The 16808-nt window shown below is 41.7% G+C and overlaps 3 protein-coding genes across 3 annotated transcripts; 1 reads left to right on the top strand and 2 right to left on the bottom strand.

Annotated features, from left to right (window-relative positions):
• Positions 1 to 687: 687 nt before the first annotated feature.
• Positions 688 to 4729, bottom strand: LOC105180611 (cuticle protein 21). Its single transcript, XM_011136792.3, has 3 exons — positions 4546 to 4729; positions 1992 to 2272; positions 688 to 1713 (listed from the first exon to the last, which is right to left on the bottom strand). The coding sequence occupies exons 2-3, from the start codon at positions 2001 to 2003 to the stop codon at positions 799 to 801; spliced, it is 927 nt and encodes a 308-aa protein (XP_011135094.2). The 5' UTR covers positions 2004 to 2272; positions 4546 to 4729; the 3' UTR covers positions 688 to 798.
• Positions 4730 to 6089: 1360 nt separating this feature from the next.
• Positions 6090 to 7350, top strand: CPR1 (cuticular protein 1). The gene is made up of 2 exons (XM_011136790.3): positions 6090 to 6205; positions 6747 to 7350. Exons 1-2 carry the CDS (start codon positions 6194 to 6196, stop codon positions 7335 to 7337), a joined length of 603 nt encoding a protein of 200 aa, XP_011135092.1. The 5' UTR covers positions 6090 to 6193; the 3' UTR covers positions 7338 to 7350.
• A 1523-nt stretch (positions 7351 to 8873) lies between these two features.
• SMC6 (Structural maintenance of chromosomes 6) lies at positions 8874 to 15656 on the bottom strand. The gene is made up of 19 exons (XM_011136791.3): positions 14986 to 15656; positions 14263 to 14455; positions 13750 to 13902; positions 13416 to 13660; positions 13223 to 13345; positions 12850 to 12980; positions 12495 to 12695; positions 12190 to 12386; positions 11929 to 12075; positions 11673 to 11857; positions 11261 to 11571; positions 10908 to 11127; positions 10647 to 10817; positions 10374 to 10561; positions 10050 to 10215; positions 9859 to 9972; positions 9574 to 9765; positions 9239 to 9372; positions 8874 to 9156 (listed from the first exon to the last, which is right to left on the bottom strand). Exons 1-19 carry the CDS (start codon positions 15088 to 15090, stop codon positions 9120 to 9122), a joined length of 3213 nt encoding a protein of 1070 aa, XP_011135093.1. The 5' UTR covers positions 15091 to 15656; the 3' UTR covers positions 8874 to 9119.
• Positions 15657 to 16808: the final 1152 nt, after the last annotated feature.

The following is a 16808-nucleotide window of genomic DNA, read 5'->3' as shown; positions in this document are numbered from 1 at the left end:
GCAGCGCAGCGGCGACTTAATAGCGCGACAGAAGCGACAGAACGGCGATACCGCGGACGCGTTGGTTATATCCAAACACGTCACAACAGAAACAGAATAGATTCGGCGCGAACAGTATCGAGGGCTTTCGACATCGCCGTGCCTTTTCATTGGCGGGACAACACAGAACAATACGAGCTGCAACAGCAATCCGGAATGTCGCATATGACGCGCGCTCGCGATTAGCACATCACACGTGTGGTAATCTTTCTCAACGTCTCGATTCGATCGCTCTAATCGCGTTTCTCTCGCTCGCCTTTCTTCTCCTAGAAAGTCGCACGGTGACGTGCTCGTGAATAATAATCGCTCCGCGTAGCCTCGTAGAATTGTATCAGCTAAAGAACGAGTTTCATCAACTTAGATTATCTAATCTAATGTTCTATTCATCTGCTGTGATACGCTCGCGACTATTAATTATTGCAACGATTATGATCGGCGCAAGAGTATTATACGCAATACCGTGCGACTTCTTTAGAAAAACCAACACCAGATACCAATACATTCTGGCAGTATATTTAATTATTAAGTTAATTATTAAGCATATTTAATTATTAAGTATTATAGCATATCGAGCATATCGAATATACTATGGTAGTGGAAAACGGACTGAAAGGTGGCCTTAGGTGTGCAAATCAATAGTCCCAAATGTTACATTATGTAACTCACTTTAATCAGTCACATTTAGAAAAGAGTCTGCTATAAAAATAAATAAAAGTTCGGCCTGAGTCGACAACGTGGGGGATGGCGGGGACGAGGTGATCAGTGGATGTAGGCTGCGGGAGCAGCGTAGGAGATGGCTGGCGCGGCAGCGATCTTAGCGATGGGTGCTGCATGCGCGGCATACGCTACGGGGGCGGCATGTGCGGCAACAGCCACAGGAGCTGGGTGCGCGGCGTAGGCGACGGGAGCTGCGTGCGCGGCGTAGGCGACGGGAGCTGCGTGCGCGGCGTAGGCAACGGGAGCTGGGTGCGCGGCGTAGGCGACGGGAGCTTGGTGTGCTGCGTAGGCGACGGGAGCTGCGTGTGTGGCGTAGGCGACGGGAGCTGGGTGCGCGGCGTAGGCCACAGGAGCAGCGACGGGGGTAGCGATCTTAGCCACGGGAGCGGCGTAGCTGATGGGAGCGGCGACCGGGGTGGCCAGCTTGGCAATGGGAGCAGCGTAGCTGATGGGAGCAGCGACCGGGGCGGCGTACTTGGCTACTGGCGCGGCGTAGGTGAAGGGAGCAGCGATCGGGGTGGCCAATTTGGCGACGGGGGCGAACTTGGCGACTGGTGCAGCGTAAGCGATGGGAGCTGGTGCGACGTGAGCGGCGATGGGAGCAGCAGCGACGGCCTTCACAGCGACGGCGGCGGGTTCCTTGCGGACTACGGCGTTGAATCCGTTGACTGGGTCAGCGGTGTAGTCGACGGTGCGCCTGGTGCCATCAGCTTCAAGGAGGGAGTAGCTGCCTTGGACGATGTCGCCGTCACGGGTCTCCTGCTGGCTCTTGGCGTCACCGGTCAAGCTGTCATGTACGTCGTAAGCGTAGCTGTACTGGGGATGCGGGTCGAAGTCAGCGTCGACCGCCTTGGCAACGGGGGCTACAGCCACGGGAGCTGTGGCGTACGCCAGGGAAGCAGCAGGGGCGAGTACACCGGCGTTGGCGGCGGCCACGAGGGCGGCAAAAGCGACGAACTGAAAGAGAAAGTAAATGAGCCAGGAGTTCTCTCAATTTTCCACAAATTCGTAGTCTCCAATTATATATTATTCGATAATTCAATAGGCCAGTCAGACAAAGACTCGAGAGAGAGAGAGAGAGAGAGAGAGAGAGAGAAAGAGAGAGAGAGAGAGAGAGAGAGAGAGAGAGAGAGAGAGAGAGAGAGAGAGAGAGAGAAAGAGAGAGAGAGAGAGAAAGAGAGTTCGATGAGACTTGGTGTACAGCTTGCAACAGCCTTGTGCGACCTTTTACCCACCTTGAATGCCATTGTTGAATGGATTTGGTTGGTTTTGGATCTACCAAAGCGAGACTGATGATGTCCAGTGTTGATCGCGGCCGCTTTATATACCCGATGTGGCTGGGCCACCACCGTGGATCCCCACCGTCGATCCCGGTCTGAAACTTCGAAAGTTCGCCGCCGTTGACATCCACGACCGGTCGACCGACCGCACTTGAACTTGGCCGCTGATCGCGAAAGCGCACCCTCTCTTTCAATTCTCCTGGCCGATTAGAAATCCAAAGATGTCGACAGCGAGTCTGCAAAGCGGAAGTATCTAGAAATCACTTGATCTTAGTGCGAAGCTGAATGACCAGCACCTTTCGTGTTAAGATTTAATGCATTATATAAAGGAAACAGTAAGCGACAAGGTGCGAAACGCAAAAGTCATTTATACTTCACGCTTCTTCTTTACTTTGACATTTCTTTCCAACTGGCAAAGGTCGTTCATTTTTCATGTTGTGTCGTAATGAAAGCCTCGTTCACTTTTTCCCTTTATTCCAGCATAATCGATTCGTACCGTTGTGCAATACTGTCGCGTCTGGTCCTACATTACTGACCACACCAAATGCTTTTCGTATGCAGTCCCTTGTATGAATCAACAACTTTTCACGATGCTGATTATTGATCGTAGATAATTATAATATAGACCTCCATCGCGATTAGCTAAGAGCAATTCGTATCATTAGACGTGACAAAAAAAGACGACCGTGAGCGATTTATGAACGATCAAAACAAGAATTAAAATTCGCGTCGACTCGTCTAGGCGATGCAGATCAGTCAGTTTACCCGGATACACCTTGTATATCTATTTTTAAAATACTATTTCAATGACTTTTTTTAAGAGATGTATAGAAAAGAAGGAGGAAAAAATATAGAAATTTGCTTCATTTCTTCATAAGACATCTCGATGACTCTCAAATCTCCCACCGTTCAATTTTATTCTCATGAGGAGCTTTTAAATGAATTTGAGATGTTAAACGAATTGATATTTCTACGTAAAAACTGAATCTGTGATATCCCTCTTTCCTCTTCTAAAGAACTTCAGTATACCAGCATCTCCCCACGTGCGAGAGATGATATTTCATATCAAGAAACGTCTCTTCTTTTTCTTTCTCTTTTAAGTAACACATGGCCGAGGAGACGAGAATCGCGAGCAGTACTGCAACTTCTTCCTCCTGCTCTTCGTCGTTGTCGCTGTTATCGCGAAACTTTCGAGGCGTTTCGATATACGTGTTGCCGTGTCGAATGTGTCATGTCTCGGACGGGATACGCGTCTTAATTGCGTAATCATATCTAACGTCGTCGGCGGGGCCCGTGCGACGGTCGGGGAGAGAGAGAGAAAGAGAAAGAGAGAGAGAGAGAGAGAAAGAGAGAGAGAGAGAGAGAAAGAGAGAGAGAGAGAGAGAGAGAGAGAGAGAGAGAGAGAGAGAGAGAGAGAGAGAGAGAGAGAGAGAGAGAGAGAGAGAGAGAGAGAGAGAGAGAGAGAGGGAGAGAGAAGTGGAGCACTTTCATAAAGAAAAAATAGGTGGGCTGACTGAATTTCGCGTGTCGAGGCCCACCTCGATCGATCGCGGGCCCGCGGGCATTATCGGACGGGCCACTGATTGACGATTGAGATTTCGTCGATCATTGTCGCGGTTTTTGTCGCCAGTCTTTGCGAGAGATCTCCATAACATCAGAGAAGAGCCGCGTTGTACATGAAATCTGTAAAATTTTTAGAGAGAGAGAGAGAGAGAGAGAAAGACTAGTTTTCCTCGCATGCCCAAGACGAGTGCGGCCTAATTAAAAAAAAAATCTTGTTTGTTCTGAAATAATATATTTCGACTGTATATTTTCATCAGCTCGAACTCGTCATCCGACGAAAGCTGCTTATTAAGAAATGTAATTAATTCCGTCAACGCAATTGGGTTGTCCAATGACGTTGTAATTTTGTACAATTTATCGTCGTGCGGCCATAAGGAATGCAATTGGCGGCACAAATACATCGTAATAATGTCGCCGTGTCGCTTCCGATACCGCAAGAAGACGAGTTCGTGTGCGATATTTTTCATACGGTGCGTAATTTATGATATAAATTGCAAATGAGTCTTTTACGGAGCGCGTGCAGCCTCGTCCCCTTCATCACCTTTTTTTCTCTCGGCGTAAAAACCCGTCGGCTTTGATTCGGCCGATTATGGAAAGGCTGAAGGTCGCGACAGGAAGTCCGGTACGACCAGTGACCGGCGACAAATCGCGCTCACCGATGATCCGGACGTCAAGACCGAAATTGAGACTGCGGCCATTCGTTGTTCTCCTCCATCGGGGAGAAACGCATTTTGTCGCGGAACGCCCGCTGTGAGTGTCCATTATCGAGAGACGGGTCGCAGACTCGAACTCAAAGTTGAATTCCAGCCGTGCGGCCTTCGCACTTTGCAACAAAATACCATTAATTACAATCGCGATAACCATATTTCAACCGTGCGTGAAAACCGACCGCGAGACTTCTCCGCTCGATAAACGCGCCAGTGCTCCTTTTTCTTCGCGCACTTACCTCTCTCGTTCGTTTCGACATCGAGAAATGCGGCAAGTTTGCTCGCTGGGGTACGGCAGTTTAAAATTGTAGAAATTCCCCTCCTCCGCGTCTCGCGTTCGACCCAAATTTTGCTGAAGATTATCGTCACCTCCGAACCGGACAAGCGCGCTCCCTTGTCGCATTCGCGCAATCAGCTGATACCACCTCTCGACATCCTAAGAGATACAATTCATCAGACGTAAAATTACATGCGAAATAATGTTTCGAAACAACAGTTCACATAATTATCCGTGGGTTCGAGTATCTGGCCAACCACTAATCAACCTACCCACGTACCCATCAAGTTCTCCTTAGGTATCGATCGACGCTCTTGCACCGAAACGCGGCCCACACACGCGCGTACACGAATCGAATGTCGTCGAAGGCTCACGCAATTTGATGCGAGTAGCATCGTGTATATTGCACAGTACTGTGCAACTCGATCGAGCTGCATTCCGTGTGTTACAAGGGTAACGTTTGGTAATCGAGGTAAAAATTCGGAAGAATTTGCGGTAACATTGCCATGTATTAAAAAAACAAAAAAATTATCATACAAAGAGATCGCGTGTAAGAACGCTAAATTCGTTAGCGTTCCGCCAACGGAGAGACACGACAAGTTGAAAAATAGCATCGCGAGAGAAATCTTATGTAGATAATACTCGTAGGACGGGCGAGTAGTATAAGATTATCAAACGCGCGGCATTAAAGTCACCGCGGCCGAAAAGACGAGTTCAGAAAAATCTGTCAGGAGAACCGAGTGATAGATGAGCGCGTGTCTGTGCGACATGCGTAGACGTATTAATTAGACTTGGGTGAGACTTCATAGAGCGCGAGAAAAAGAAAGTCATGCCGTGTCATCTTATAATGTCTAATAATGTAATCGTCCGATATAAAGAGAACACTCTCGTGAAGAGAGCATTTGATCATATTGAGTAATTATGTAATATCACCCAATGAGAAGAGACATCTGAACATCTTATCGAACTCGAAATAACCGCGTCACACCTTTCACACGACGCACAAAAGAACCCAGTTTTGCATAGAAATGTGAAAAATCTTTCATAAGAGAGAGAATATACGCTGCTCTCATAGTCTTTCTCTTGTACAAAATCTTCGATTAAAAGAAAGTAGACAGACATGAGAAGTAGAACAAGAGAGAGAAAGAAAGAATAATGAGGGAATTCGAAAGAGCGAGTGAGACCGAGAGAACGAACATTCCGTGGAACTATCAACGGAGTCGTAAGCGGGGGAGGATTAGGTAATTTGTGGCAAGGACGTGGCCTAGTGTCGGACAACGACGACGATCAACATTACGCCCGCTGTCTCGGAGCTAAAGAGTGCAGGGCTTAAACTTGAGTCTGGCTGGCTCGTTGTTGGGCGTGGTCCGATTTCTTGCTCAATTTCGTATTACTCGGTACGTGGCCGCGAATCGGGTGACCGTTGAAGGTACCGTCACCCAGTTACGTCAGTGACGTACGCCCTGGCGTGTGGTGGTGCGGCATAGTGTGGTGTGGGCCTCTTGGTAGTCTCCGACCCGGTGGTATAAAAGCCGAAAACGGCCCATCCATCGGTATCATTCGCATCACAGACTCACAGCTCGAGCCAACTACCGATCAAGCAAGCAACCATGGCCTTCAAGGTATTGCGACTCTTAGAGTACCGGTCGTGTCTCTCCGCCTTGAAGTCGCTCCGTGCGACGACGAAATTCGATTAATTATGGATTATAAAAATTAGAGGGGTAATTGCGGGTTGATACGCTCATTCAGTTTCGAAGCTACACTCTTATTATCGTTCTCTGTAGTATTATTTCATTGATCTGTCGAAAAAAGGCACAATTAACGACGGACGCCCGCTTGAAAGTGGAATGCATGTAAGTAAACGAGCACTCAGTAAACTCGGCACGTACTGTGGCTTTCGTTGAAGCGACTTCACTGAACGAGCTGTCTTCGCGTTCCTCTATTTTCTAATCATCGTTCGTGCCCTAAACACTGAAAATTTACCGCAATTAGTATTTTACTCTAAATATTATCAGTACAATTCTAGCGCAAAGAAGATATTGCACTCTGAGATAATGAATTGTACTGATAATATTTAGAGTATATCCAATCGGTCAATATATATATATATATATATATTGACTGATTGGATATCTACTAACAATATCACTCGTATCCCCGCAGTTTGTCGCCTTCGCCACCCTGCTCGCCGCCGCCAACGCCGGCGTGATCGCTCCCGCCGCTCCTCTGGCGTACGCCACGGCTCCCCTCGCCGTAGCCCCCATTGCCAAGGCTGTGGTGGCCAAAGCGGTCGACGCTGACTTCGACCCGCATCCCCAGTACAGCTACGCTTACGACGTACACGACAGCTTGACCGGTGACGCCAAGAGCCAGCAGGAGACCCGTGACGGCGACATCGTCCAAGGCAGCTACTCCCTCCTTGAAGCTGATGGCACCAGGCGCACTGTTGACTATACCGCTGATCCAGTCAACGGATTCAACGCCGTGGTCCGCAAGGAACCCGCCGCCGCTCCCATTGCTCACGTTGCACCAGCTCCTCTCGCTTATGCCGCGCCGGTAGCGAAGATCGCCACCCCTGTGGCTTCCGCACCCATCGCCTACGCCGCCCCCGTAGCTAAGTTCGCCGCTGCCCCGGTCGCTTACGCCGCGCCATTCGCCAAGGTTGCCGCCGCTCCCGTCGCGTACGCCTCGCCGATCGCCAAGGTCGCCGCAGCCCCCGTTGCCTACGCCGCAGCCCCTGCCTACCTCCACTGAACTGACCGGATCGCTACTTAGGAATCATGTTTATCGAATAAATCTCATTTTTCTTAGCAAGTATATCAGTTGTGTGAGATTTACCTTCGCTTATCTTCGACACATTCACTCCTCCGCTACAATGATCGGTTCAGTGAAGAACGCAATTTTGGAATAATTATCATCGTCCTCACGCGGAATGATTGTTCATTCTAGCAACTATGCAGCTTCTTCTTGATCGTTATCATTATTGCTCATCACTCTAGCAGTGAAGATCTTAAAAATAACGAGAAACGAGATATAAGACAGTGTGTACATAAAACTAATCTATTTTTCTTCTGGTAAAATAGACTCGTCCAGATGGGATCGTCTGGTCTCGTGATGGCAATTACAAATCGAGATCATTTTCAGGATGGAATTGCATAACTCTCGAATACATATGTATGAGCGCGCGGTGTCATGATATATTATTCAATTCTCTGATCCAATCGTAGACTAAGATGCAAAAATAGCGCAATAGCAGAAGTCATCAAGGAAACATCGAATTTGACCGGACCCAATTACGGAAATTTGGGTCAGATACTATCAGCTCACTGTTATCCCACCTTGTCGGAGCGGCCCATTAACGATTCACGAGCGTTCTTTGGGCACTTTCTCCGACAGTGCCAACATACTCATGTGCGGATTGCACAACACCGCCACCACGCCTCGTCCACCCGACCGACACGCACCGTGCCGGCCGGCTGACCGTCTCTTACGCGCATCGCATGTAATAAGCGTAATAGCGTTGCGTTAAAGCCCGAGAACTCCGGCCGGACCAGATTCGCGCAATGCTGCGAACCTTGATCCACTTACCAATTCGACGTGGACCGCACACGTGGACCGTGCGTCTACATGCGTATCTTAGTCCCGCGTGGAGGTGACTCCAGCCACTCCGAACCACATCTGTCACTGATGAATCAACTCGGGGAAAAGAGGAGAGAAAGGGAGCAAAAGAGAGTTGCTTGCAAAGTCTCCGACGCGTGAGCATTGCAACTGGAAAACATGATTTATAATGAGGATCAGGATCAGTCAGATTGCTGGTTGGCTGGTTAAGTTACGACGAGTGTTACGATAAGAACTTACCTGGATATGAGCGGTCATACTTCGTACTGAGACGAATTTGGAAATGGCGGGATTTGAAAATAAACAGGAAGCGAATCTCCGATGGATTATTGAAGCCGCGACGCGATCGAGATTTGATATTTACATTTTAATATTAAAAAAGAGAACTTTATATTTAATATTATTAAGAAGGAAAAGAAAGGTAGAGTTGTATTATGTTATGTTGCAACATTGGTAACTACACTGATACAAATAAAGGCACTTTTCTTCTTTATATCTTGTCCTTATAAATTTTAATTTATATCAAATAATGTAAGTCGGTAGGATGTACGTTATAATAATGTGTCGGACAATATCGTCGCAGACAATTTTGCAGCTAACAAAAAAGTCCTGCATGTAACATGTAATATGAAATATAGATATTTCACACCACATTCAATAAGTTGGATCCAGTTTTAGATTTCTGCCTTCATATGTATTATGAGTTATGTGAAAAATATAAATATCTGAAACTTCTTTTTACACAAAATAGAATAATATAACGTAAATAAATATCTTATCTTTGATCGGACTAAGTATAAAGTTTCCGTGCAAAAATACGTTATACTGAATTTATTCGATATACGCTGAACTTTGTACTTAACGACAATTACTACGTAAAACTTAAAAGGTAGAAAGGAAGAAAAAAATAATCGGCTTTTATTGACTCAGCCCTCTCCTATCTGGTGGTTGCAATCTGAAAAGACACATTCATTCAAAAGACTGTAATATAATGTTCAGATCCCAATAGCAAATATTAATAGAACTTCTATACTTACTGATGAACCGTTACGTAATCTTCGACAAGAACATTCGATGTATCTAAAGGTGTTAGAAAACAGAACTGGCTTTCCGGATGCAACTTGGTGTGATCCAACAGTATATCCATTATCACTCGTCGATTCACTTTATCCTGCGAAATGGATTGCCTTTGGTTATTGCATATGAATCGAATTTGTAGCTCACAGAAAAAAAGATCAATACTCATTTCTTTTGAGTTCTTAGTTGCTCAAGTCTTTGAATTGGAAAATATTTTCAATGTACGAAATATTGGTCTTCTTCTTTCAAAGATAAAAAAATGTATCTTGGGACACATACAAACGTGAACACTCACCATAAATACGTCGAATTCATCGAGAAAATAGAAGGGCATTCGAATACATTCCCAAATAGACAAAATAAATGCTATGGTTGAGTAAGATCGTTCTCCTCCCGAGAGTGATCTAGTATCTTTGCTGGTACTATCGTTTCGTGCACTTACGTTCAATTGAAGTGTTTTATTTATATGGTCGATTATCATGTTACCCTGATAAAGTAGAACAGTAAAAAGCGTCCCCGATAAATAAAACGATATGCGATTTACATATGTAATGCTTGAGATACATTTCCTTATAGTTACCTTATATTGCCTTAGAGCAAGTACATCACTGAAGGACTTCTGTATATAAACACCGTATAACTTCCTCAATTCCTCAAACACATTCTGTCGATGCTTCACTCGTTCGATATGTTTCTGCAGACAAATACATCACCTTGTGAAAACTGAGTCTGGATCAAATGTAATCGTAGAATCATAAATGACACATTTACCTCACAACTTTTTTTCAGTGTATACATAAACTCGATATTCATCCCGTACTTTTCCTCTTTCTCTTGTAATTGTTGTTGCAAAAGATGCACAGAGCCGAATTGATGTTCCACCTCGCGAATCTTCTCTCGCAAATTCGTTATCGTAGACTTAATATGATTTATCGATCTACAAAGGATACGATTGAGGTAACATGTACTAAATGAGAAAGCATGATTTCAACGACTTATTTAGAATATAAAATTATATAATTAAGTAAAATAAGGTTAAAATTAATTAATATAGGTCATCAAAACACGTAACAAATGTCATTCCGCAATACTAACTTTTCTGTATTTATTCTGAGGCATTTTTCGGAGGCATTAGCAACTGCTATCGTCGTGACTCTTTCCTGTCTCTGAAATTCCCCTGTCGCACTTTGTACAGCTTGACGAACTTCTTTCAATTGTTGCGTAGAACGTTGCGACTCGAAACGATGCTTCTCTTTCTTCTGTATGAGTTCCTTTATTTGTTCCTGCGATGTTGTTAAAAGTTAAAACAAACAAATCAACTTAGTGATATTATCTAAATATAAGATAAAAAACAGAACAGAGATATACTTTGAGAGGATCGATCACTGTATATAAATCATCTGTAGCGTCTCTGCAACGCTTGACTTCTTCGTCAAGGAATTTCATGTTTCCCTGGAGTTCGTGCGTTTTCTCAGCTAAAAACTTCTCCGCCATTCTCTCTTGCGTTATCTTCTTCTCGACTTCCGTAATTTCATGTCGCTGTACAATAGATCAATTGGGTAGCTATATTATTTCGAAGAAAAGATAGAAGCGATATTATCTAATGAGGAATATGATTATGCTACTTACAAAGACATCGTCAGACATGCCTTTATTTGACTCGATTTTATCCTTTAAGTTATCAATCTCCTCTTTGCAACGACTTTGCAGTGCTTTAAATTTCATGACCGTCCTGTTTACAGTGTTCAATGAAGATTTCGTGCGCTCTTCTTTCTCGCATACAGCATTGTGTATAATTTTGGCTTCTTGCCTTTTATTTTTTGCTACCTCAAGTTCTTCCTTCAATGTTCTAAGTGACAAGATAATAAAAATGATCAAAATAATATATATAAGTAAATAGTTCATTTATATTATATACATGTATAACGGAGATGTTTTATCGGTGATTAATATTACTATAGATAAAAATTGGTTTTACTCACTGCATCGCTTCTGTACTGGATACTTGAAGATACTTTGCGCGTGAGCCACACTTCCCGCCGTACGTCCTGTAATTTGGATCGGGAAAGTAGATGTCACTTTGTTGAGTAAACGCTCTTTTGCAATTTTTTGGCACTTTCGCTGCATTCGACATTATCTCGCAGGCCTCTTGGTTAGTCGGTATGAGGAGTATGCATTCGATTTCACGTTGATCGATTAAACAGTTAGCCACGATGGGGTCTTCTATAATCATCGCTTCCAACAGGTTCGAGTATCGTGGCGACTGTGTACAGTGTCTTCTCACATCATGTATCTACGAAAATTGAACGGTTACACATACATACATATGTGTGTAAAAATATTTGCATGAAATTGTCAATTGCATTAGAAAAATAATAAAACGGATGTTCTTACCTGATTGTAGTACTTGCTAGTTATAATTTGAGGTAGTCTCTCGTTATAGAAAATCTCCTTCATAATACTGGTCAACAATTTAGCATCTTGGTTGTTATCTACACAAAATGAATTAAGAATACCACGACCTAGGTGACTTTCCACCGCTGGTGCCCATGCTTCATCCTTCATCTTTATATAAGCACCTGTGCAGTAATAAATTTAGCAATGAAATTGAATAACTTTACTTGAATTACAATGCTTCAAAACCACATACCGATAGGACCACGTGGTTTTTCTTTGAATCGTCCTTTTTTGCATTCTTCCTCAATTCTTCTCAATAGACGCGGTATATTAGGCCCGAACACACTCAACACGTTATCAGATTGTTGCTCGAATCCACTTAACTCTTTCTCCAGCCTACCTGTAAGTTTACAGAATATATGTAGCTATTTTGTCCTTTTTCTTTGCATGAACTTAATTCAAAACTTAATTATGAGAATATAATTTTTAATTTACTACAGATGTACAAACTTACGTATGGAAGCATCACAATTGTCCAATTCAACTTTCGCGGACTGCTTTTCTACGGAAAGTCGCATATTGTCAGCTTCCAAATGCATCAATTCGGTTTGCTTTGTACGCATCGAAGCTTCAACTTCATCCAACGTTTCCTCTAACTTTGATAGCTTGTCGAACATTTCTTTCCTTTCGATATATTGTTCATTGTGGCAACTGTGACAAGAAAATATGTGAAATCATATATGTCGCCTATCATTCAAGAAATATATTGTTACACCCGTCCACCCGCAACGATATATATAAAATGGATTGTGTCTTTACGTCTCCAACTTCTGGATTTCTCCCTTCAGTAAACTGATATCATCTTCATGTCGTTTGATTTGATTTTCTACGGACCGCCATTCGCGCAGTTTGTTGGAATAAAATTCTTTCGCAGCCGCATGTTTTTGTTTGGCACTGTTATATGCTTCATGGCTATCTGCCATTTTTTTTTCTGTTTGCAGAATTTTTTCCTTTATTTCTCTACAACAAAAAACATACTGACGTAGAAACATGACAATGTATAACGATTTCTTCTAATTTTATTATGTTTTTAATATATAAAAGTCTGTTAAAGACACGAAAATATGATACTGATAAAAGTTTCAGTAAGTTGTATTACAACTTTAATTCCTACTTTATCTTTTTGTCAATTTCTTTGTTCTTTGTTCCTACAGATGACTCCACATCTTGTAGTTTTTTCAAGTTGTTCTCATGTGTATTTAAAACTGCCTGGATCTTTTCAAGTTTAGTTTCCTCTTCGATAGCCTATACAATAAGACAATAACTCTTATTCAAAGCAAAAGATATATACAAGATTTATCTTCTTCTGATATTAAACTATATTATATGCAGAAATTTAAGCAATATTGCTAGAGAATAGTAAGAGCATCAATAGATCGCAGCGTCGAGAATTCTTGATTAACAAAACTTTCAGATTCTCAAGCATTAGTTCTATTGCTTAAATTTCTTTATGTTACAGAATTATGTATTATAATTGTTACACTTACAATAGCCCATGGTAGTTCTCTTTCTTCCAAATTAGTTAGCTCTGCACGTGACTCATCCATTTGTTCCATTTTTTGTATATCATCTTTCAATTTCTCTATTTCAGCTTTTACTTGCGATAAAGCCTGAAACACAATCAATAATAAGAACCATGATACAATAAAATATGAACGTACCTAGAAAGTGGATACGTACCTCATAGTATTGCTTCAATTTTTCGTTTTCTTCCATACATATTTGTAAAGCTTCTACATAATTATTTTCTATGATATCTAAGAGAGTAGCTTTCATAAATAGATTGTATTTTTCTTCAGATTTAGAAGAAATTAGAAACGTTCGTGATACATCTTGATTCAAAATAGAAATCGGATTATCAATTTGTATATTCATCGATGATATAATATCATCCAATTCATCTCGTTTTGTAGAAATGATCTCCCCTATAAGTAATGTATATTTCTTTACATTTCTGTAATTATAAACAATATATATTCATTTAAAGTGTTAAAAATGGAATTTATTTTTGTACCTCTCCAATTCTTTATTTTATACGATGATGTTGGTCCAATTGTTCGTACAATTGTAATAACATCACCATAAGTTTCAGGTTTGTATGCTGCGTCTCCCTTATTTGTTAAAGTTATCTCAATGATAGCAGATGTCTGGCCTACTTTTATGAATTCTGCAATTCATATAAATAATTTATATATCATTAAATTTTATTAAATTATCCTTAGTTATCCTATCTTGTGTTCTGATATTAATTGCCAGTACTAAAAGCAGATTGTTCTAATTCCTTGGTAAGTTAACTGATAATTAAATCATGTCTGTCTTTGTCTAAGTTGAAGGAAAAACAAAGACAAACATATGATTTAACTATCAGTTAACTTACCAAGATATTGGAACAACCGGCTCTAAGAATCTATTGTTCCATTATATATATATATATATATATATATTGTAAATTTTCATCAGTTTTGTTAGTAAACATCAAAACACCGACTTAAAAAAAAAAAAGAAAGAATATTTTATATAATAATACTCTTTAAAGAAGTTCCTCTGTTGGTGATATATGCTCTAGCACCAAGTCCTACAGTTAATGCTGTTAGTATGGCACTTTTGCCACTACCATTGCGTCCCACGATAAAATTAACATTCTCATTTAGCTTTATTTCTAATGCATCATGACACATAAAGTTACGAAGTCGAATATTTTTCACTCTTCCAGCTGTATACTGCAATAATAAAATAAAATTATAATATCATAGATCAAACACATTATTTTAGTTGTTTAATCAATTAATAAAACTATATTAGTTCACTAAGATTTAACTAGAATTTTCTGTTTGCTTCTAAAAGCAGTGAGTTGAAGAGATAGGAAATTGTTTATAGCCTCATTTATACACATTTACAACTGCAGAAAGTTCATGTATTTAATCCCTTGCACTGTGATTTAAGTCGCGATAGCACGTACCAAAGTTGGTGATAAAATTGTATCTGTAACGCCCAATTTACATAAATCGCAGACGCTGAACATTGACCAAAATAGATAAAAATTGAACTACGAATCTCACTTGTGTTTCCTATGTTTGACCCACAAAACATACGATGAATTTTACCCGTGCTTATTATATTTGTTGTCCGATATATGTAGTCTGACTCGTGTTTCTTATTTGGCCCATAAAACATATCACGAGTCTCACACAATATTGTAAGACAAGGGGTTAAATCGACGAAGAAACAAGCGTTAACATATTCAAAATACCTCTGGTTCATCATCGTCGCTATTTTCGCTTTGCCTGAAACGTTTAGCCAAATGATCGCTAGGATTCGTGCAATTCCTTTTCTCCTTTGTCATGGTATTTTCCATGTTTCAAGGATCGATCACGAAATAATTTAAACAAGCGGCCTGTCTCTCTCTCTCTCTCTCTTTTAATTTTGGCTACAGGCACCGGTTAAGGTTTCGCCCCAACGCCATTTAACGAAAGGTACGAAAATAGGAATTAGAATGTTGCAAAGTGTGGTACAAGCAGGGACCACGCGCACGCAGTCCCCAATATTCAAAGAATTACGCGTAATTTCGTAACGACAAAACCATATCTAATGGCCTTGGGAGCCAACAAAAGACTAAGCAAACGGCCGATGTGCACGGTTGATGTTCAAATTCTCTGAATCGCGACAATATCAATAGTCACGGCGGTTACACCCGGTCTCGAGATTTCACATTAATTACAATTAAACACGGCGGATATCAATAGACGAAAGCGACGATATTTTTCGCGAATCCTGTTGTTTCAACACAATTAACGAACTACTAAATTGTGAAAAGCTGCGAAAATCATTCCCGCCAGATCGTTGGTGGTTCTTTCCTTTCTCCTCAAAGTTTTTCGACATTTTCAACAACAACACGGAGCCAAACAGCAATCTAGATGACCATACGACTATACTAGCAGTGAATTTGGTCTGTTTCGAAGGACTTCTAAAGCCAGTGGCACACGGTGCTTGTTTTCGTGCTGGTTTGCTTGCTGGATGAAAATACTGCGTTCTGATTGGTGCATTCCATCCATCTTCGGAAATGTACCAATCAGAACGCAGTATTTTCAACTAGCAAGAAAAGCAGCACGAAAACAAGCACCGTGTGCCGCTGACTTTAAACTGGCAATCAACATCCCACATGCTACGACCGTGTTCCAAAATTTGCATGACACAACCTATATATTTTCAGTACTGGCAGTGAATTTTGGAACACGACCTATATGTTTTGCAACTATTATTTCTAAAGCCAGCGGCACACGATGCTTGTTTTCGTGCTGGATTGCTTGCTGGATGAAAATACTGCGTTCTGATTGGTGCATTTTCATCCATCTTCGAAAATATACCAATCACAACGCATTATTTTCATACAGCAAGCAATCCAGCACGAAAACAAGCACCGTGTGCCGCTGGCTTAAGCAAGCAAGATGTTGATTGGATATCGTGATATTCCTAGTCAACTTCCGCCGAGTGGTAATGGAGGATTCACACTGCGTCCAATGTCGACGTACGACGCCCAACATCCAATAGGAGAACAGCTTTCCAGTGGAGAATTGAATTCTCCATTAGATGGTTGAAACCTAAAGCGTGGTCTACAATGGCCGTAAGCAGTAAGAAGAAAGCATGAACAGTAAGAAATGGACTAACCACAGTTGATTATTTTTGTCATAATCGACTGTGATTGGTTTATTTCTTACCGTTTACGCTTACTTCTTACTGCTTATTGCCATTGTAGACCACGCTTAAGAGGCCTTCTACAATAAGCAATTAGTCATAAGCTATAAGCAAATTGACCAATCACAATTGATTATTTAAAAAATAATCAGCTGTGGTTGGTCTATTTGGTTACAACTTATGACTAGTAGCTTATTGTAGAAGGCCCATAAAAGAATATTCTATTTACATTTTAATCATGAATAATAATCACTAAGCGCTTAGTAAAATGCTTTTTGCTGAACGCAGTCATCATCTCGTCGGTGCGCGAAATTTATCGTGCGCGATATATCCGTTACATCACTGTTTATTTAATGCGTTCAATATTGCATTTTTCACGCT

This window comes from Harpegnathos saltator, unplaced genomic scaffold (genome assembly GCF_003227715.2).
Source record: "Harpegnathos saltator strain DR-91 unplaced genomic scaffold, Hsal_v8.6 scaffold16, whole genome shotgun sequence".
Lineage (NCBI taxonomy): Eukaryota > Metazoa > Arthropoda > Insecta > Hymenoptera > Formicidae > Harpegnathos > Harpegnathos saltator.
This window is presented reverse-complemented; position numbering and strand designations above follow the sequence as displayed.

What these genes read in the sequence shown, in the direction of transcription:
- SMC6 (XM_011136791.3), bottom strand. Translation starts at nt 15,090, where the DNA reads ATGGAAAATACCATGACAAAGGAGAAAAGGAATTGCACGAATCCTAGC. An exon ending in GAGAACTACCATGGGCTATT is followed by an intron (nt 12,981 to 13,222) that starts GTAAGTGTAACA and finishes CTTATTGTATAG; the next exon opens with GCTATCGAAGAGGAAACTAA. An exon ending in CTCAGAATAAATACAGAAAA is followed by an intron (nt 10,216 to 10,373) that starts GTTAGTATTGCG and finishes TATCCTTTGTAG; the next exon opens with ATCGATAAATCATATTAAGT.